Here is a 22,946-nt window from a genome sequence, read left to right on the forward strand (position 1 = left end):
GTGCGTGTCTGAAAAATTTGATAATACGATTCTTGTTCGAATCTATTAGAATACTTAGTCATAGTATCTGTATCTGTATAACTTCCAAAGTATAGCTAGGTACCATTTTAGTCACACAATAATAGCAAAATAAAAAAAAAGTTAACAAGAGATGGTTTTACTTATAAATTTTTTTAAAAGAAAAAAAAACACCATTCTAGTTTTTATATTAAATCTACCTTTCTAAAAAAATTTTTTTTTTTATCGCTTGGTCTTTGAAGTGTTTTCCCAGTTTGAAAAAAAAAAATTTAGAAAAAAATTTAAAAATTTTTTTTCTTTCAGTGTAATATAGAATCTTTAAAGTATATGTATTCAAAGGTGATTTTAATACCTTTCTAACGGTATAAAAATTTGTCAAATTGGTTGATTAATTTACGCGTGATATCCAAATATGAGAAAGTAACCAATAGATGCATTTACTTAAAAAAATTAAAAAAAAAACCCATTTTAGTTTTCAGATATGTTATATATGTATATTAAATAGACCTTTCTAAAATAAAATTTTATTTTTCAAAATCGCTTGATCTTTGAAGTGTTTTTTCAGTTTTAAATTTTATTAAAAAAAATTTTATTTATTTTATTTATATATTATATTTATTTATTTATATTTAAAAAAATTTATTTCAATACCTTTCTAATGGTATGAAGATCTTTGAAATCGGTAAAGCCATTCCGTAGTAATCACACTTTAAAAGTACCTATTATCGTCATTTTTCTAATATTTTCGGATATTTCGATACCTTGCCACGCCCACAATTTTTCGAAAATGCAATTTCTAAAAATGAGGTTGTGTTTGGGTGGGTAAGATGTAACCCCATGCAAAATTTCATCAAATTCTGAGGGGGTCGGGTTCAACGCATATTGGATTTGATATGAAATTCATCACAAGTGAAAAATCTTTCTATTCCTCCATTGCCATACCTACCTGTCAAATAATAGCTGACATGTAGAACGGCTGTCGCGAATGGCTGGAGAATGGAAAATAGGTTTGTGTTTTGCTCGCGGTTATTAAATTGAAGTGCCATGAATTCTCCATTTGTGTTTGAAATCAGCTTTTCTTTCAAAAGTGTATACAGAAAATCAGACTAGATATTAATATTCATTTCTAAAATCTAGTTAATAGATTAAATTTGAGCAGCCAGTTAGGCAAACATTTAAAAATATGTAAATAATGCAATATAACAGTCGTCAAACAAAAATGCTTGAAAAACACTTTTGAGAAAATGATTTAAGTAATCGAACAGCGATTTAACAGGTGATCGAGGCTGTTTACTATTGTGAACGTTTTTATCAAACATTCGCCACTTTTATGAATTCACAATAGCTGTATCTAGGAAAAGATTCTGATATATATTTTTATCCATGGGTTTATACGTTATATTGCTTTTGAATAAATATCGAGTAAGGCGATAACTTTTTTACTTTTCCACATAAAATTTAGGGCAAATTCCAGCTTAGCAGCAAAAGCGTACGTAACCCAAACAGTTACAAAAGTGATTTTCATAGCATTAAGAATGTCAGAGATAAAGTTCACAAGTAAGTAATTATGTTAGTGAAATTAAGTTACTTATGTATGTTTGTAATAACACTAAACAAATTATAGCAGTTTTGATTTCAATAATAACGAAAATATAAAGTATTTTCATCACTTTAGCACCAAAGCCAAGTGATTTGGCTAAAATTTGCGTTTGGGGGAACAAAACCACACGAAACTAATTTAACTTTTCAATGTTTTTTTTTTTTTTTTTTTTTTCAAATTATAGAGTGGATTGAGACTGACGGTATGTGGAATGTTTGATGATACCCGGTTACACGGGCACCTCATTACAGTGGCTCCTAAGCTGAATTTTTAACCGAATACAACCACGAAACGCAGTTGACCGTGTCGTTTGAGAGCAAACAAAACTTGGACGACCTTGAGCGCTCTGGTTTTTTTGTTGATGTTTTTATTTCCTGTGTTAAACATTATTTATTTACATACATACATATGTGTGGTCTCTGTTTACCTGAGATTTCTTTACCGATAAAGGCGAATCCATGTTAAGTAGTGAGAACCCCGAGTTAGGACCGTAGGTTGGTGTTGGAACATTTCCCCGTTTCTATTGTAATTATGCCAATAAGTGACAATATGTTTGCATAAATGTACATTCATATTAATATTAATAAAAAAAAACACATTAAATTATATACTAATTATATGAATACTAAATTGCTTTTTAAATAAATATTTATTCGAATTATTCAAAATTTATAAGATAAAACTGCACGGAAACAAAATTTTGTTCGCAGACACTTTTTAGATTTATGAACACAGTTTTTCATTAATTAAAAATAACAATAAACTGTATCATAATTGTTGTTGTAAACGAGCGCAATTTTCTCAAGAAACATAATGTGCTTAATGCCTACTTAAGTAAAAATTATAAATCTGATTCAAATAAAAGCAAGGTGTAAAATGAAGTAAATGAGAGCCGACGATATATTTACAATCTTCGTCAACGTCATTTATCTTCTCACTGTCGGTAACTTATAAGTAAAACTGTACTCTAATAACAAAATAACTAACCGGGCGTCATTACTTACCATGTATGTTGCAAGTTTACTTTCTGAAGGAATACCGTTCGAAGGCGGATAAAAAATAGGATCCATTGCAGCTGTATCTGAAAGAATAGAAACCATATATTAAAAACATGTAAAAGTACGTAATATTATAATGATATATGTATATATATACCACGAATTATTTAATTTGACTGCTTTTAGATTTACAAGGCATGACGGCAGTTCGCGTCCCATTTCGGGCTCCGAAAAGAATTATAAACAGAACCACATGATAATGACTCTTCATTAAGTCATTCAATAGAATAAAAGAATAAAAAAGGATAAATCAAATGAAAATTATTGCACGCTGCTTTTTTTAACTTACGAGTATTTCGCATATAACATGATTTTTGTTGTATATTTGTATACAAAATTTTCGAAATAAAAACCATATTTTCATTTGTCAGAAAAACAAAGCAAAGACAGTTGAATTTAGGCCTGACTGATTTATACTTAAACTTTTAATTCTGTATCTGATATCGAATTTGAAAATTGTATAGCTAAAACGCAATTAACATATCGAGCCCTTCCCGCAATTTAAGTGTGACCAACAAAAATACAGATATTAGTTTTTTGCTGAAAACCGATAGTTTTGCATGATTTGAAACATCTCACAAATTTTCATAATAGAGAATAGTACCGTTATCAAGCTAAATCAAAAAGAAATTTTACCGCAAATTGCTACTTACCTCAAAAGTGCTTCTCTGTGGTATCTTACGAGTAATGTTTATTTTCACTTTTATCGTGTATATTTATATTGTTCGCAAAAGCTATTGTTGCAATTATACTGTATATGCATGATTGAGGCAACCATTTTGCAAAAAGAAAAAAATATGGCTGAAAACGAAAATATATATTTTAGTTTGATACTGTAACGAATTTACTGCAAATCCTCTTATTTGTTATGCTAACGTTCGAAGCACTAAACTGTTGAATAAATAGCTCCAATATTGAAAATGGAAAAATGGCCTTTATTAAAGTACTTCACAATAAATAACACTACTATTGCTCGCCAGATAACGTGCTTAATCGGAACTGATTATTGCGCCTCTACTAGTGTTGTTGCCTTTTATACTCTCTGATTTCCTCGTTCGTATCTTCTAGGCGCTTCCATTTCCAGAATCTACTAGTTGGCCATCAGCTATCAAATTTCTCAGCTGTAACTACAGATTTGGTTTCCCCGCAAAACTTATACGGCTGTGCAAAATGACGTTGAGAAACACCATCAGCTCAGTCAGAATTGGGAAGGACCTCTCCGAGGCGTTCGAAACTAAACGAGGTTTCAGACAGGGTGACCCCCTATCGTGCGATTTCTTTAATTTGATGCTGGAGAAAATTATACTAGCTGCAGAACTTAACCGCACTGGAACAATATACTATAAAAGCGTGCAATTACTGGCATATGCTGATGACATTGATATGATCGGCCTAAACACCCGCGCTGTTAGTTCTGCTTACTCCAAACTGGAAAAAGAAGCGGTAAAGATGGGTTTGATGGTGAATGAGGACAAAACGAAGTACCTGCTGTCATCGAGCAAAGAGTCAGCGCATATGCGCCTTGGCAACCACGCTACAGTTGGCAGCCATAATTTCGAAATCCAGCGAAGAATCAATCTTGCCAATAAATGCTACCTTGGACTAGGTAGGCAATTGAAAAGTAAAGTCCTCTCTCGGCGAACGAAAATCATACTCTACAAGTCACTTATCGTACTCGTGCTGCTATATGGGGCAGAAGCATGGACCATGACAACAGTAGATGAAGCGGCTTTGGGAGTGTTCAAGAGAAACGTTCTTCGAAAGATTTATGGACCTCTACGCGTTGGCGATGGCGAGTACCGAAGAAGATTTAATGATGAGCTGTACGAGCTATACGCAGACATCAACAAAGTCCAGCGAATTAAAACGCAGCGGCTGCGCTGGCTAGGCCATGTTATGCGAATGAAAGATGATGCTCCGACCAAGTGTTTCTATCGGAACCCGCCTATGGAAGCAGAGGTAGAGGGCGGCCCCCACTCCGTTGGAAGGACCATGTGGAAAACAATTTAAACTCCCTTGGTGTGACCAATTGGCGCCGGTTGGCGGGGCGAAGGAGCGACTGGCGCGCCTTGTTGGACGGCCATAACCGTTTAGACGGTTAAGCGCCAATTAAGTAAGTAAGTAAGTAACTACAGATGCACGATTTTATAGCTTCTCTCATTGCATACTTTCGGGAGTATCTCAGATAATGCATGTGGTTGTGCGTTGCTTCTCCGCTGCGTGTACGCACATATGTGTAGACATAATGATTGATTCGTTTATGTAGATACAAGTGACTGTCTGCTTTATTGTTGTTGTGACTTCATTTACTTAGCATCAGACTAGGGATGTGAGTATCACTTAGTGTCACTCATATTCGTCACAATACAAATCATTTCTGCTTAAGTTCGTGAAATCCAATAAAACTGCTTTATTATTTTAATATGGAGCTTTTACAAAATAAGGTGATTAATTATTTTATATTATCTTTAAAATAAAATAACAAAACTGTGCTTTTATACCAATGAACGATCAAGAATAACTCACTGAAAATACATATTCTGGGGAATTAGAAAACGAGATATGCGTTGGAACAAGAGGGTACAAGAAGAAACGAAAACTTCCTAAAAGACTTCGGGGTAAAAAACGAAACCTGTATGAAGTTAAACCAAATCCCTGCGTAGGTAAAAAGTGTGGAAACAAGTGTTGTGAAAAGCTTAGTGAGCAAGATCGGTTGGTGCTAAATGAACACTTTTGGGGCTTAGGCAACAAGATACGACAAAGAGATTGGCTTCTATCGTGCATGACTCGGAAATACGTTCAAAGGAAAACATCAGATAGCCTTAAAAAACAATGGAGCTATGCATATTTCATTACCTATAACGAAAAGCGTTTTAGAGTTTGTCAGCAGTTTTTACTGAAAACACTTAATATTTCCCAAAACACGTTAATATGTGTTAGAAAAAAACATAACTCTTCAAATACCTCTTGCTTGACCAAAAAAGACCTCCTTCCCATAATAAGTCTGACGAAATAAATGTGGCTATTTTGAAATCATTCATTGAACACCTACCAGCAGTTCCTTCCCACTATTGTAGGAACAAAAGTACTAAGTTATATCTTCCACAGTACTTTCGAAACGTGCCAACTTTGTATAGGTGTTACGCGCAGCCTTGATAAATACAAATCAGGAGCCAGCTAAGTTATCCCTAAGAGTTTTTCGTACCATTTTCAAAAATTAATACCATATAGGCTTCCATTTGCCAAAAAGGGACAAATGCATTATTTGTGAAAAGTATAAGAATTCGGACAGAGAGGCACACAATCTTTTACAACAAACTGAGGAACATAAAATGCACATACGGGACAGAGATAAATCAAAAGAAATTTTCTTAGAGGACCAAAGAAAAAGCAAAGAGAATGGGACATATATCTGCGCCAGCTTCGACCTTCAGAAAGTATTGAATACACCACACGGAAAAAGCGTAAACCTTTACTATTCAAGAAAATATGTTTTTTATAATGAAAGCGTTTACGAAAACGGCACAAGAAACGGTTATTGCTTTTTATGGGGTGAATCGGATGGAAAACGTCGATGTAACGAAATTTCCAGTGCAATTTTCCAATACTTCAATATCGTGAATGAAAGGGGGACTCATTCTGATATAAGTCTATATTGTGATAGTTGTGTTGGGCAGTACAGGAACAGTGTAGAGTTGTGCTTTTTCGTTCATTTCAGAGATTCGAATCTTTAGTTCTTTTTCTGATGAAGGAAGAAGTTGTTCTTTTTGTTCATCTGTTCTTTTTTTTCAAGCAAATTTGATCACTGCTGCTCGCACCCGCGAAAAAAGCCAACAAGTATAAATGAGGGTGTGTATGCAGCAATGCTTTGTGTAGGTATATTTAAATGAGTAATGAATAAATAAGTTAATATATATGTTTAATTAGCTTCAAAAAAAAATTACACATTTCGGAAGATCCAGGAAATTGAAAGAGTACAGACACAAATTGTAAATATGAACTTTTCAAGTTTAATAAATGTAATAATTAGTTTCTTACAAAGCATGCTTTTCATAAATAGTCCATACATATATTGTCGTAGCAGTGCCACACACAAAGATGACCACACATATCTTTAGTGTAAGTGGCATCATCGACATTCGTGCTCACTGTGAATTTCTGCGTATGTTTGTATGAATTTACAATGTTCGCGAACGAGAAGAGAGAAAGAATAACATTAGATAAAACGAACTAAAAGAACAAATGAACTAAAAGAACAAAAAGAATCGAAATCGAAGATCTAGTTCACTTGTTCAGTTGAGAGACCCGGTCAATTGAACAAGTTCAGAACGAAACGACCCAACTCTAGAACAGAGCTATGCAAGCAATGATAATATATTTTTTAGAGAAGACTGCTAACATAAAACACATTAAATTAACTTACCTCTTGCCTGGGCATACCATGTTGCCCGTGGACTCCATACATAGCACTATTGAGTCTTTTATTCGCGATAGAAACGTTTGGGCTCCAAGTGAATGGTATACAATTATTTCGAACGCAAAAACGATACCAGAAAATTATACATGCATTTCAATTCATAATTCGGATTTTAAAGATTGGAAAACCTTTTCTCAAGCTTTGCTTCCAGCTCCAGTTAAAATATCATTTACGTCTTTGCGTTGCGCTATTTTCGAAAAAAATTCTCCATTGGTTAAACTACACTATGGTTGTTTTGACGATAGCGAAAAAAAGGTATATGATCTCAGTACAATTGTGCGGTCAAGACGAAATTCTCTCATACTTAGAAAGGGTCCTGTTACCTTGTATGATCACTTCTTACATATTTCATCTTCAAAATATAACGACCTAAAAACTCTTTGCGAGAATAATATCATACCAAAACAATTTCCCTATGCATATATTAGCTTATCCCATACTGGAAAGATAATAAATACATTACCTGAGACAGACGAAGATGACTGAATTATTTTGTTTACAACAATACTGTTTAATATATTGTGTTCAAATTAGGAATTGTATAAGTTTCCTTTAATTTCAAATGTATGTATGTATGCACTAAAAAATTACAATAAATACGCCTTTAATGTACCCCTATGTAATCTGAAAAATATAATTGAATAACTTAAAATTTAAGGTAACCAACAAAATAGTGTTTGGAAAGTGAGCCAACATGACAGCAAAAAAACGTAAGTACAGATAACAGGACTTTCTGTGCAATGTGGTCAATACCCGAAGTCTAAATTGTAGGCTCAAGAAATATTTTATACACATACCAAATTTCATGATAGTAGCTATTTTTTGGCAGAAGATAATTACAAAAAACCTTCTACTGTAAAATTTACTTTTTGTTGGTTACACTTAAATTGCGGGAAGGGCTCGATATGTATGTATATGTAGGTAACCACATCGAAGTGGGACGTACGCATGAAGATACTTTTCAGAATGAGCCAAAGAGTAAAATAAATTCCAAGTATCATCTTGCGTGGCTTAAAACCACAATAGTCCTGGAATTCCTTGAACTCATTGATTTGCTGTGGACTGTGTGAGAAAAAATGTGCCAAGCGAGAAGAAACACTTTCAAATTTTTTACATGGGTAATTAGTGTCATTCTTTAATATAGTTTTCAATTAATTTCACGCGTCGGACATCATATTTTCTCCATCCATGGGCAAGCCTTGTCAAATGTCTTAAAGGAGCACGTGCATTTGGAACAAAGTCTTTATTATGCATCTCTGGATTGATTCGCATTACTCTTATTAAGTCAAAAACTAGACTTTTTCTGATAAGTCTGTTAATTCATCAACAAATAACGAAAATTTGCTCGCCCTAAGAAAAGAAAGTGTTTGTTTCTTTTTAATGCCTTGCCTTAATTGACTGCTAGTTCAAATGCCATTGCTTTGCTGCATCTTAATGGCTGCTAGCAAAGGCGGCAAGGCAAGGCCTTTAAAGTAGATTGAAAATTATATGTCGGTTAATGAAGATCGATTGCAAATTTGGTGGGCAAGGTTGTGCGATTTAAAGCGAAAGAAAGAGGAGTACCAAAATGGGGTTGGAAAGGACCGTTTTTGTTCCGAATGGACCAAAGTGGCAACCGTGGTTCAAACGCACTGCTTTACTTTGGTAAGTCTTTACTTTACTCCCAGTTTATTTCATTACCTTGTCAAACTACAAAAATATGACCTTGGTCCATCTATATTAGGGCAATGATATGTGTGTAGAAGGTAGACTTACATATATAAAAACTATGAGCATTAGAGAAAAGGATATCATTAGGCATGTTCGACCGTCACATGCACAAAATATATGATATCTAAATGAAAAGCTTGGATTTTCCATAAGTACCCGCTCATCTAATTGCATACTGCTCAAGTTCAATAACTTATTTATCCTCTTTTAGGCTCCTTTTTGGTAATGGTTATAGACTCTGGAACTCTATTCTAATGTTTACTAGCAGACCCTCACTGCATCTCTTTCGCCCGCTCCGACTTTCCTATCCCTTATTTTCTTCCTAGCTCCCTATCTTTCTCCCCCTCCGCTCCATCTATCCCTATCTCTCTATCTTCGTCTATCTATATTACTTCCCAGTCTCTTTCTCCTCGCCTCGTTTTCTCTCTAGTTATTTTTATTCTTCTAAATCCCTTATTACCAGCCCCAGGCCCGATCTCAGCTCCAGCTTCAGTACCAGTGTCAGTCCCAGTTCCAGAGGGTTGTATTTATTTTTGAATGCTGCTCCATATAAAAATAAGAATAAACAATTTTGTCCAAAAAAATTATGGCGTGGACCACCCTTATCCTTTTGGGGTATGATAAGATAAGGGATAAGATTCGATTTTCAGACTTTTTATGTATCAACAGGTAACAATTTCAGAACAATTGGAAGACTATTTCGGGACCGATTGGAAAAAATTTCAGGATCATTTTTGGATTATTTTATCATACTGTAACTGTCCTGAAATTATACCGAATTGGTACCGACATAGTTTTCAATGATTCCAAAAATAGTTCCGGAGTGCACCCGAATTGATGCTTCAACTGTTCCAAAATAGTCACGAAACAGTTTCGAAATGTTTTGAAGTTTTCCGAAATGATACCCAAAATCCTGAACTTGCTGCGAATCCGATATTTCTTCTTCTTTTACTGAAAAATATGATAAGTCCAACTTTGACTGCCGTTTTATTTTTTTCCGCACTTAAAGGGATATGTAATTGATGTTAGAGAAAAATTGTAAGTTTACAAACGGCGATGGTTACTAGGACATGTTTCTGAATTTCACTTCTTCATCAGCTAGCTTTTCGGGAGCTGAGCGTTGAACTCGAATCTCCAACATTCATATCAGTGCAAGCCTTAAGCTGCTAAGCCATATGAATGTTCCGTTGTTCGCTGTATAATTGGTCTCTAAGAGTTGCCTTTTTGTTTATATTCTTTTTGATCACCATGTAGGCACATACACTCTGTATGTAGTTTATTCCTAATGGTGTGGATATGATTTTTAGGCGCGCTTTTGAAAGCTTAGTAACATTTGTTCGGATTTTTACAGTATTTGTTTTTAATACTTCCGCTGTTACTATTATATCAATATGATCATATGTATTTAATTAGCGAGCTTTTGCTCATATTGCTTTATACAATGGTTTTTGTAATTGATATTAGAGAAAAATTGTAAGTTTACAAACGGCTTTCAAAAGCGAGCCTAAAAATCATATCCACACCATTAGGAATAAACTACATACAGAGTGTATGTGCCTACATGGTGATCAAAAGGAATATAAACAAAAAGGCAACTCTTAGAGACCAATTGTACAGCGAACAACGGAACATTCATATGGCTTAGCAGCTTAAGGCTTGCACTGATATGAATGTTGGAGATTCGAGTTCAACGCTCAGCTCCCGAAAAGCTAACTGATGAAGAAGTGAAATTCAGAAACATGTCCTAGTAACAATCGCCGTTTGTAAACTTAAAATTTTTCTCTAATATCAATTACAAAAACCATTGTATAAAGCAATATGAGCAAAAGCTCGCTAATTAAATACATATAAAGGGATATGTTTATAAGTTTTGTTCATTTTTATACCCAGCTGTACTTGTACACAGGGTATTAGAACTTTGACTGGATAACATTTGGTTGTACAGGTATAAAGGAACCGAGATAGATATAGACTTCCATATATCAAAATCATCAGTGTCGAAAAAAATTTTATTGAGCCATGTCCGTCCGTCCGTCCGTCCGTCTTTCCGTTAACACGATAACTTGAGTAAATATTGAGATATCTTCACCAAATTTGGTACACCCAGAATAGATTGGTATTGAAAATGAGCGAAATCGGATGATAACCACGCCCAATTTTAATATATACAACATTTTGAACAAAAAACCCGATTATTTAGTAAATAATACACCTAGAATGTTAAAATTTGATATTGAGACTCTTGACAAAAATTTGAAAAAAATTTGAAACAAAATTTTTAATGGGAGTGTCATCGCCCCCCAGCCAGAATTTTTTGAAAATTTTGATCAAAAAATATTCAAATATCATACTCCAAGATGATTAAAAACGTTCAAATTTAAAAGCATTTTCTGTTCGAAAATTAACGTATCGTCGGGAGAAAAATGTACCATAAATGTGATTATTCTTGAATAATCATTTATGATTCATATTTCGAAACGGTTTTTGTTCATATCTGATATCATTGTAAATTTGGGCTTTAATTGTTTTAGAGTAATATTTGAATGCTTTTCACAGTCATTTTCTGATCATTTTCGTGAACATATCTCAATCGTTTTCGTTGAGATTTTTTAATCATTTTTGAATGTGATTATCATGAATTTATTCTTCATATCTCATACAAAATAATTTACTATGTACATAATAATCTTATTTCATCAGGGGAAGAAAGCATGCGAAAGTGAGCTATTTGAACCAAAGGTAATTCGCAAACAAACTAGACCAATATACGCCTGCGACTACAACATCCAGCATCAGCTATGATCGTCAACATCTTAAAATACGATATGGTACGGGATGTTGAAGCCATATACAGGTACATATGTCAAGAGAGTTTCACTTACCTGGGGTTCAAATAGTTCACAACCTTTGTATTGTCTAATGGTTGGATTTGTATTTTCTGGGAAGCCGAAGATGGAGAAATGGTTTGGGACATCTTTCGTTAGGAGCAGTATGTATGTATATATGTACATTATTTCTTGTCTTTGTATAAATAATAAAATTTTAATATATTTTTTCTGAACTTCATGATTGAAAAAATGTGTGTATATGAAAAAATAAGATCTTCAATCAAAAGTAAAATTTTAACAAGTATAAAATTCATTATTCAGTCAACAAAGATTGTCAGAAAAGATTCAGAAAGCTGAATGAAAAATGATAAAAATTTTTGATCACCTAAAGTAAATACATTTGATTCAAACATATATATATATACTTCTTATTGCTAATAGAAAATGCTCGCAATGTGTTTTGAATTCGAAATCAAAACAAGACAGCCTATAAAACGTTTGTGATTGTAGCAGTGTGACAAGAAAAAATTTAAATTTAGGTACATTCGATTATTGAATACAAAAACAAAAACGTTTAAACAGCAATATATCGGCACTCTGATGTTTGGGAATGTACCTAGCTTTTGTAGCAATATAGGAGTATTATATATATGGATTCAAATATGATTCCAAAATGTGATTCAAAAACTATATTCAGTTTTTGATCATCAAAAGTATTCATATTTGATTATTTCTTTTGTTTAATTGTATGATAACTCATCATTTAGTCAGAAAAAGTAATCAAATTGTATTGAAATGTAGGGATATTCAAAATTTAATCACCTAAATGCTGAGTGGGCCACTTGTGATAAAATCAACTTTACAAATATTATTAATCATAAATCAAAAATCGTTGTACCTATCGTAACAAAATTCAGCAGAGAGGTTGCCTTTACTATAATTAATGCTTTGATAAAAAATTTACGTAATCGGTTAAGGACCACGCCCACTTTTATATAAAAGATTTTTAAAAGGGTCGTGGACAAATAAAATAAGCAACAATAAATAGGAAAAACTTCAAATTTTCAAAAATGGGCGTGGCACCGCCCCTTTTATGACTAAGCAATTTTCTATGTTTAGGGAGCCATAACTTGAAGAACAATTAACGGATCGTAATAAAATTGGGTACACAAATTTTCCTTATAGCAGGATATATTCTAGATTAGTTAATGACCAAGATTGGTTAAGGACCACGCCCACTTTTATATAAATGACTTTAAAAAGGGTCGTAGGCAAAAATAATAAATTAAATCTTAGCGAATAATAGTTTTGTACCAATCGTATTTTGTGCCATTATAACAAGAAATGGGAAAAAATTCAAATCTTGAAAAATGGGCGTGGCACTGCCCCTTTCTTACAATGCATTTCCCAACGTTTCTGGAGCCATAACTCGACGAAAAATTTGGTGCACATGTATGCCTTTCAACAGGAAATATTTTCATTAAAAAGGGACTAAATCGGTTAAATCGCCTTCTTTTATATAAAAGATTTTGTAAAAGTTCGTAGATGCAGGTAATAATCTATTTCTAGTAAAAGTTGGAAAATTTCGTTAATAACCCTGCCTTTTTTTGTAATAACGCCTTTTAGTATAATAGCACTTGTTTGTTTATGTTTTTTGTTCTGTTATATCTTTACTTTAAAATAAACAGTAGGGAAATTCCCATATCTGAAGGAAAACTTCATTGTTATCCGCTCAAAGTCATTGGTGTTAGCCTTGTAACACTATTAAGCACACAAAGAAACAGCAACATCATTTCAAGTGTACAGCTGGGTATGTAATGCTCGGTTTCGCCCGAACTTAGACTTCCTTACTTGTTTCTTGTTACTTTTACTTCATTCTAATACTTTTATTTACTACACTCAGAAAAAAGACTTATCTAAACTGAGGAAACATTTCCTAAAAATGTCTTTAAATTGAGCAAAATTTCAATGTAATGCGTAATACCGTTTTCACACAGAAACTTAATCGAAACACAATTTTATTTAATCAAATAATTAAGATTCCCTTTTCATACAAGGGCTTTTGCTTCATTGAGCGAACATCTGTCAGCAGCCCCAAAAAAATATTTCGTTTTTACCATGATGAAATTAATATTCAGGTGTTCTCATCCCGTTGACGTTTTCCCTTATTCTGACAAGTTCGGCATGCATATTTATTAGGGATGTCTATCATACATAACTTCCTTTGCATTCTACTACGATCGGAGTAGATTTTACTATACGTTTAGAAATATTATAACTACGTAAGACGCTATAAGAATTATTTAGCCAAAAAGATTAACGTAACTTTGTATTCCCCAAAAGATTAAAGACAAAATTTTTCAGAAAACTAAATTTTTTGAGGAAATTTGTGGGAAAAATTTAGCAATAAAAATTTAGTACTTTTGTAGTACAACTAAATACTGGCAAATAGAGCTGCCGAAAAAGTGAGGCTACGTTGTTGACATCACCTTTATTATTTCATCACGGCTTTTACAAGAAACAGTTAAAATGGAAAGCAGACGTTTCCTTCTTAAATATAAATCAGGGCTACAAATCGGTTCGAACCGAACCACCCGCTTTTTTGGGGCTTTGAACCGATCCACGAACCGAACCGTTTTTTTTCTTACCTCCAAAAACCGAACCGAAAACCACCCAAAAAAATGGTTCGGTTCGGTTCAAAATAAAGTTTAAACAAAAATCACTTAACTTATTTAATTCACCACTTTGCTTGAAAATACAACTCTACGATAAAATTGCATATATTTTTTCTCGATGGCAACGCCGTGAGTTGTCACTTTTGATAGTAATATCGTCTACTGGTTGCGCTTGTGGTCAAAAACATGTGAAAAAATAAACAAATTTATTCATTTTTTATTTATAACAAAGTCGCGGTGATACAAAAAATGGAGGTAGTTCCATTTAGTGTGACGTTAGCCACTTGACTTTTGCGGGGACAATGACAATTTCACCAAAAACAAGCTACCAGATTGAAAAATTTTACGAATTTTTCTAATTTTGACGGATTTCATATTAACGAATACGACTAAATTAAATATTTTAATACGAAATATCAGCCTAGAAAAGAACGATTTTAATAAGATTTTCGAACTCCCGAAAATTGTTTTGGTGGAAAAAACATGGATGGTATGCAAAACAGGGGAATATAGCCTTCTTAAGTGTCCGTACGTTTGCTCAGAACATTTTAACAAAACATACACGTTTGTCAATTGCTTGCTCAAAGGAGGTCCTAATAAACCGACACCGCAATTTCTTGATAAATTGGCTACAAATCCACCTTTTTTATACTCAGTTGAGCAGAGCTCACAGAGTATATTAACTTTGATTGCATAACGGTTGGTTGTACAGGTATAAAGGAATCGAGATAGATATAGACTTCCTATATCAAAATCATCAGTATCGAAAAAAAATTCGATTGAGCCATGTCCGTCCGTCCGTCTGTCCGTTAACACGATAACTTGAGTAAATTTTGAGGTATCTTGATGAAATTTGGTATGTAGGTTCCTGGGCACTCATCTCAGATCGCTATTTAAAATGAACGATATCGGACAATAACCACGCCCACTTTTTCGATATCGAAAATTTCGAAAAATCGAAAAAGTGCGATAATTCATTACTAAATACGCATTAAGCGATGAAACTTGGTAGGTGAGTTGAGCTTATGACACAGAATACAAAACTAGTAAAATTTTGGACAATGGGCGTGGCACCGCCCACTTTTAAATGAAGGTAATTTAGAAGTTTTGCAAGCTGTAATTTGGCAGTCGTTGAAGATATCATGATGAAATTTGGCAGGAACGTTACTCTTATTACTTTATGTCCGCTTAATAAAAATTAGCAAAATCGAAGAACGACCACGCCCACTTTTTAAAAAAAAATTTTTTTTAATTCAAATTTTAAAAGTTAATATCTTTACAGCATATAAGTAAATTATGCCAAGATTCAACTCCAGTAATGATATGGTGCAACAAAATACAAAAATAAAAGAAAATTTCAAAATGGACCTGGCTCCGCCCTTTTTCATTTAATTTGTCTAGGATGCTTTTAATGCCATAAGTCGAACAAAAATTAACCAATCCTTGTGAAATTTGGTAGAGGCTTAGCTCCTAGGACGATAACTGTTTTCTGTGAAAAAGGGCGAAATCGGTTGAAGCCACGCCCAGTTTTTATACACAGTCGATCGTCTGTCCTTCCGCTCGGCCGTTAACACGATAACTTGAGCAAAAATCGATATATCTTTACTAAACTCAGTTCACGTACTTATCTGAACTCACTTTGTATTGGTGTAAAAAATGGCCGAACTCCGATTATAACCACGCCCACTTTTTCGATATCGAAAATTACAAAAAATAAAAAAATGCCATAATTATATACCAAATACAAAAAAAGGAATGAAACATGGTAATTTTATTGGTCTATTGACGCAAAATATAACTTTAGAAAAAAACTTGGTAAAATGGGTGTGACACCTACCATAATAAGTAGAAGAAAATGAAAAAGTTTTGCAGGGCCAAATCAAAAGCCCTTGGAATCTTGGAAGGAATACTGTACGTGGTATTACATATATAAATAAATTAGCGGTACCCGGCGGATGATGTTCTGGATCACCCTGGTCCACATTTTGGTAGATATCTCGAAAACTCCTTCACATATACAACTAAGGGCCACTCCCTTTTAAAACCCTCATTAATACCTTTAATTTGATACCCATATCGTACAAACACATTCTAGAGTCACCCCTGGTCCATGTTTATGGCGATATCTCGAAAAGGCATCCACATATAGAACTAAGGCCCACTCCTTTTTAAAATACTCATTAACACCTTTCATTTGATACCCATATCGTACAAAAACATTCTAGAGTCACCCCTGGCCCACCTTTATGGCGATATCTCGAAAAGGCATCCACCTATAGAACTAAGGCCCACTCCCTTTTAAAATACTCATTAACACCTTTCATTTGATACCCATATCGTATAAACAAATTCTAGAGTCACCCCTGGTCCACCTTTATGTCGATATCTCGAAAAGGCGTACATCTATAGAACTTAGGCCCACGCTCTTTTAAAATACTCATTAATACCTTTTATTTGATACCCATATCGTACAAAATAAATTCTAGAGTCACCCCTGGTCCACCTTTATGGCGATATCTCGAAAAGACGTCCACCTATAGAACTTAGGCCCACTCCCTTTTAAAATTATCATTAACACATTTCATTTGATACCCATATCGTACAAACAAATTCTCGAGTCAGGCCTGGTCCACCTTTATGGCGATATCCCTAAATGGCGTCCATCTATAGATCTATGGCCCACTTCCTCTTAAAATACTCTTTGATACCTTCCATTTGATACACTTGTCATACAAACACATTCCAGGGTTACCCTAGGTTCCTTTTACAACATCGTGATTTCCCTTACTTTGTCTCCACAGCTCTCAACTGAGTATGTAATGTTCGGTTACACCCGAACTTAGTCTTCCTTACTTGTTATTCTTTTATTTATTGTATTATTCAAGCGATGCGCTTTAGGAGGAAATTGTCAAACCATTTTTTTGGGAGAACATTACCCTGTAGCTCTGCAGGTTAGCCAATAGTTATGAGAGTGTTTTGCCCGTTTTACCAGGGGTCACCTTGGGGCAGCCCGCCTATGCACATTCTGTGCCCTTTTAGCATTAACATAGATGTGCAGACTTTAGAGGTACACTTTTTCTCTACATGACTTGAGAAATATCCACTGTAGGGCATGATACTATGGCCATGCTAGAATAACAGGATTTTTCGTGTATTTTTTTTCTGTCTAGGGGTCAAGCTGCCATAAAGATACGAGTCATTAACGAATGTATAAGTCGTTATCCACTATTTTTCAATAAAATTGCATGTTTTGCTGTATTCAAAATCGATATATATGCACGTAAATGGTGCTAAAGCATATTATTATTATCTTAGATGACCATTGCGTTTTCATCCTAAAGGAAATTTCCATCTCGAAAAACCACAATTTCGCCTTAAACAGTAACGGTATGGCAACGCTTCTGGCAAAACAACAAACATTATGAAACTTCAAATATCCTCAAATACGTAAAAAAATTTTGAGTAAAACTACCTTCTTGTTTGTATCATGATGCGGTATATGGAAAAAAATGCGAGCACCCTATTGAAACTTGCACATTATAACACTACCCACTCAGCATTTAGGTGATTCAATTTGGAATTTCCCTACATATCAATACAATTTGATTACTCTTTCTGACTAAATAATGAGTTATCATACAATTGAACAAAAGAAATAATCAAATATGAATACTTTTGATGATGAAAAACTAAAAAGCATTTTTCGATCACTTTTTGGAATCATTTTTGAAGTCCTTTAATGACTAAATTTTAATATTTCATAAAAACCAACAAAAAGAATAATCAAATATGCTTACTTTTGATGATCAAAAACTGAATATAGTTTTTCAATCACATTTTGTAATCATATTTGAATCAAATGTATTTACTTTAGGTGATCAAAAATTTATAATCATTTTTCTTTCATCTTTTATGAATATATTTTTGTTAACTGAATAATTAATTTTATACTTGTTGAAATTTTACTTTTCATTAAAAATTTCATTTTTTCGTATCGTATTCGTATTTTCAGATGCAGACGATAATGCTGATGTTGGATGTTGTAGTCGCAGGTGTATATCGGTCAAGTTTGTTTGCGAGTTAGCTGTGGTTCAAATAGCTCACTTTCGCATGCTTTCTTCTCCTGATGAAATAAGGTTATTATGTAGTATCCTATTTTGAATGGATATGAAGAATAAATGCATTATAATCGCATTCAAAAATCTCAACCAAAACGATTGAAATATATTCACGGATATGATCAGAAAATGACTGGGAAAAGCAGTCAAATATTACTCTAAAACTATTAAAGCTCAATTTTACAATGATATCAAATATGAATAAAAGCCGTTTCGAAATGGGAATAATAAATGATTGTTCAAGAATAATCAAATTTATGGTACATTTTTCTCCCGACGATACATTAATTTTCGAACAGAAAATGCTTTTAAATTTGAACGTTTTTAATCATCTTGGGGTATGATATTTAAATATTTTTTGATCAAAATTTTCAAAAAATGCTGGTTGGGTACAGTTACATGAGCTACAAAACTGCACACTCAGAAATTTTTTGAAAATTTCTAATAAGTCTGGAAAACTGTTGAAAATTTTATTAATTGTTTAATTGTTGGGAGCTTTGTGTAAGCTTTGAAATGTATACATATGTATATACATACTTTGTGTTATATTTAGAACGATATTTTAAATTGGAATTATTAAAAACTAATAAATAAACATAATGTGGGAACAATATCGTTTTAAAGGGAGACCATATTATTTTCATCGAATATCAACAATTATATGCTTAATGCCCAAGAAAAGCAAAGAAGACATTTTAATTTTCATGAATATCTTTTAGTTTGTGTAATAATCTCGCATCTAAAATTCAGTAGGTATGTTTTATATTTATATCGAAAGCAGCTAATTGAATAGTTTTTCTTCTCTTAAAAATACCACTAATTTCTTATGTGCAGAATATATGCGTTGTAAATACTCCCTATAGGTACAGACATAGATAAAAATAGATACATCCTTACCTTTTATAATAATCAACAAACCGTTTTGATAAGTTTTATAAATAAATACATTCATGGACTTGATCTCAATAACTGTATTTTATTTGCATGTTTAGTAGGTACATACATATCGATGGTTGGTTGCACACAGATCCCAAGTAACGAATTTCAAATTTTGTATACTATCAAAGCTTAGTATTAAACGTTTGAACCACTTGAACCTAACCGGTTCGGCGGTTCAGAGGTAGCCGCAAACCGGTTCACGAACCGGTTCAAGTTTTGCCTGAGTGGTTCGAACCACTGAACCGAACCGAACCGCTTCAATTTTCGAGGCGGTTTGCAGCTCTGCTATAAATACAATAAATTTAAATGCATGCACAACTACCCATAAATGTTGCATCTAACCAAATATGTGCCTATTTTCGAAAAAACCATATTATCTTTTGCAGCAAATGCAATGAATTTTTTCGTGTTTTTCTATTTTTCGTAAATTATTGAAAATAATTTATTTTTGATTGTCATTTGTTACATTTACAATAAAATTCGAGGCACCAAGCAAAACCGACTGGATTTTTCATACTTAATTGAATATTTCCCAAAATATTTACATATACGAGATGGCTCATCTTATGGCTTATCTTTGAGTAAGCCGAAGGTAATCGAAATATATCGGTTATGCAAGAACTTCTTGTGCTTTTATAATACCTGACCTCGAGCCAGCTTAACTCAAATATTTTTAAAATTTGTTTAAGAAAAAACTTATTCATCGTTAAAAAGCAAGAACAATACCCCATATTACAAACTTTGATATTATTTTGTTAAACAGCAGCCATTTTGCCCCCGCGTATGTGAGGTTGACAATTGGGTTGCGGAAGCTGTAAAGCTGTTAAGCCTTGTATTGTCCTTATCGACCCCTTAATATCAATGTTAAATACTCAAGTATATAATTGATTAACCGTTCATATCTTCTACATCAAGCAACAAATTGGTCCAATATTTTGTTTCTTAGGCCCGTGTTTTCAGTAGTTGGTTAAGCTAAGCTTAAACTAAGTTTGCTTAAACTCTAATCAAATTTCAACTTCAGTTAAACTACAGAACAGTTTTTCAATCATCGTTTAAGGGCGCCTTTGAGGTAGGATTTTTTGTACGGCAATATTGTTTTTATTAAACAATTTAATTTAGCTTGACTTGACAGGACGGCCGGCCGTTGTGAACGAATTTTGTAATTAAAATTTAAGTAAGTTGCCGATAAGCTACAAGCTTGAAACTTGGAATATAGTTCAGAACCCGATGACAATGCAATAATAAGAAAAAAACTCCGATAGGTGGCGCATGGATCGAAATATTTCAAAAATCGTATTTGTGGTCCGATTTGGCTTATATTTGGAACAAATATTACATAAATTCAGGTAGAAGTAACATCAAAATACTTTGGAGTTCTAAGAGGGACAAGCATACGTGGCGCCGAGTCGAGTAAAGTTTTGGAAGGATTATGTATTGAGGACTTAGATTGTAACAAATTGTCAGGAAAGAGTCCTTGTAGTAATGAGTCATTAAATGAACTAAATAGAATGAGAAATAATAGGCAATTAAATAAAGATTAAAAACTTGAAAATAAAATAATTAAAAAAAGTGTTCGAGTTAAACGGTTCTATTGAAAACAATACTTACATGAAGTAATAGTAATAGTAAAAGCTAGAAAATAATTAGGTAGGTCCTAGGTCTTAGTCATCACACTCCCCATCAATCTAGGGCGTTGATCAGATAATTAAATAAAAGCGTTGGACGCGTCAAATTTTTCATTGATAGTCATAAGTAAGACCAACTGAACCTCAATAAGGTTATGCTACGCCTCACATTTTTTAAAATTTCACGCGCCCAACGCTTTTATTTAATTTTCTGATCAACATTCAACAGTTCTGGAGTGAGTTGACGTTCTACATTATTCTCTAATTACTCTTAAACCTGATAGTTGTCGAGTTAATATCCAACGTCATTCTCAAATTATATCGTCCAAGCTTTGAGAGATTTTGAGAAACATTTAGTTCTCTATCCAGCACATTTCTCTATTTGATGTCCTACATTGGACGTCGACTAGAGGTGATTAGGTTGAACTGGCTAGTCCATGAGGACCTCACATAGACTGAATGAGTCCGTAGAGTTACCAGAAGTTTATTTTAACAACCAAACTGAAAAAACCCGTTTAAAAACCAGGACCTATGTTATAAAATAACTCCGCCTAATTGGCAAATACTAGAAGATTTCTAGGACTTACGCCACTTGTTGCATCTAGATCTGACAGCTGTGTCGCTCCTAATAGCTGGAGTCTTAGCCTGGCAAGCGCAGGGTACGAGCACAAAACGTGCTCCATCGTTTCCTCTTCCAACCCGCACTTCCTACATCTGCTATCACTAACTAAGCCTATTTTAAAGGCATGTGACGCCAGAAGGCAGTGTCCAGTCAGAATACCCGTCATGAGTCTACAGTGCTCTTTTTTTCATGATAGAAGCAACTTTGTTAGTCTAAGGTTGTAAGACCTACACATAATCTTCGACACTTTACAGCCCCGCGCTTGAACCCACGCCTTCCCGCTTGCTCGAACATGTGCACCTCTCTCCCAATCTAATTGGGACGTCTACGGAGCAAGCTTGAAGGGATGCGCCCGTTTTAACTAGTTCATCTGCTTTTTCATTCCCATCTATTCCCACATGCCCTGGGACCCAATATAGATGTATGCTTCTCCCTGTCCCGATTCTTTCCAGAGACTGCTTACACACTAACACAATTTTAGATGCTGTGCTATGCGATATTATTGCCTTAATTGCTGCTTGGTTGTCAATATAAAAGTTAACACGGTTGCCGCTTAAGCTATTCTCTTCCAGTGTTTCTACTGATTCGGTTACGGCTAATACTTTCGCTTGGAGAACGCTACAGTGATCTGGCAGCTTGGGATCTGTTTATTTCCGGATCAGCACAGTATACCGCAGATCCTACTCCTTCCACTACTTTGGAACCATCTGTGTACACATGTATCGCCTCGTCCGCCTTTTGAGTACCCTTGCGCCAACCATCCACCTCTATTGTGGCTTTCAGATCTCCCTCGAAGCGCAGATAGGGCATCAAGTAGTCTGTTCGTCCTCTAATTGATGACGCTATAATTGAGGTGTAGTTGAAAATAAATCTTCTCTAAGGTCTACCACCAAATCCAACAGCTGCTTATTGTGAGAAATAAACACCTGGTTGGTAGCAGTAAGGAAGCGTTATAAATTAAAAATATATTATACATGTTTTATTTTATTTACCTACGAGAAAATACTGTAGCATTAGAATCTTAAATTTGAGTCCAATTAGAGAACCACACTTGAGTACAACTTAAGTAAGTATTTTTTGCTTTATAAAAAATTCCATTTTTTGCTGACTCTCAAGTTGAGCCACTGTTTTGAAACAACTCTTGAGATTTGAAAAGTATGCCAGCTATAAACATGAGCTCTAAGCCCCCAGTGGGTTATGGGCTTAGAATATACCGGCGGTAGGTATGCCTGCCGTAAGAGGCGTTGTGGTTGTATAGCGCAACCCTATCATCGCA

General features: G+C 34.1%; 1 protein-coding gene across 10 annotated transcripts in view; it reads right to left on the reverse strand.

Moving 5' to 3' along the window:
* The window catches only part of PAN3 (Poly(A) specific ribonuclease subunit PAN3), a 165,167-nt gene that overhangs the window by 121,329 nt on the left and 20,892 nt on the right, over nucleotides 1-22,946 (reverse strand). For 8 of the 10 annotated variants that reach the window (XM_067790791.1, XM_067790787.1, XM_067790788.1 and 5 more), the window contains 2 exons: nucleotides 2,623-2,699; nucleotides 2,046-2,138 (listed from right to left, as the gene is read on the reverse strand). In XM_067790791.1, coding sequence (XP_067646892.1) covers nucleotides 2,046-2,138; nucleotides 2,623-2,699 — 170 coding nt within the window. The remainder of the gene's footprint in view (nucleotides 1-2,045; nucleotides 2,139-2,622; nucleotides 2,700-22,946) is intronic. The other 2 variants (XM_067790796.1, XM_067790797.1) reach the window with 1 other exon arrangement.

The sequence above is a fragment of the Eurosta solidaginis genome, chromosome 5, assembly GCF_040869045.1.
Source record: "Eurosta solidaginis isolate ZX-2024a chromosome 5, ASM4086904v1, whole genome shotgun sequence".
Taxonomy (NCBI): domain Eukaryota; kingdom Metazoa; phylum Arthropoda; class Insecta; order Diptera; family Tephritidae; genus Eurosta; species Eurosta solidaginis.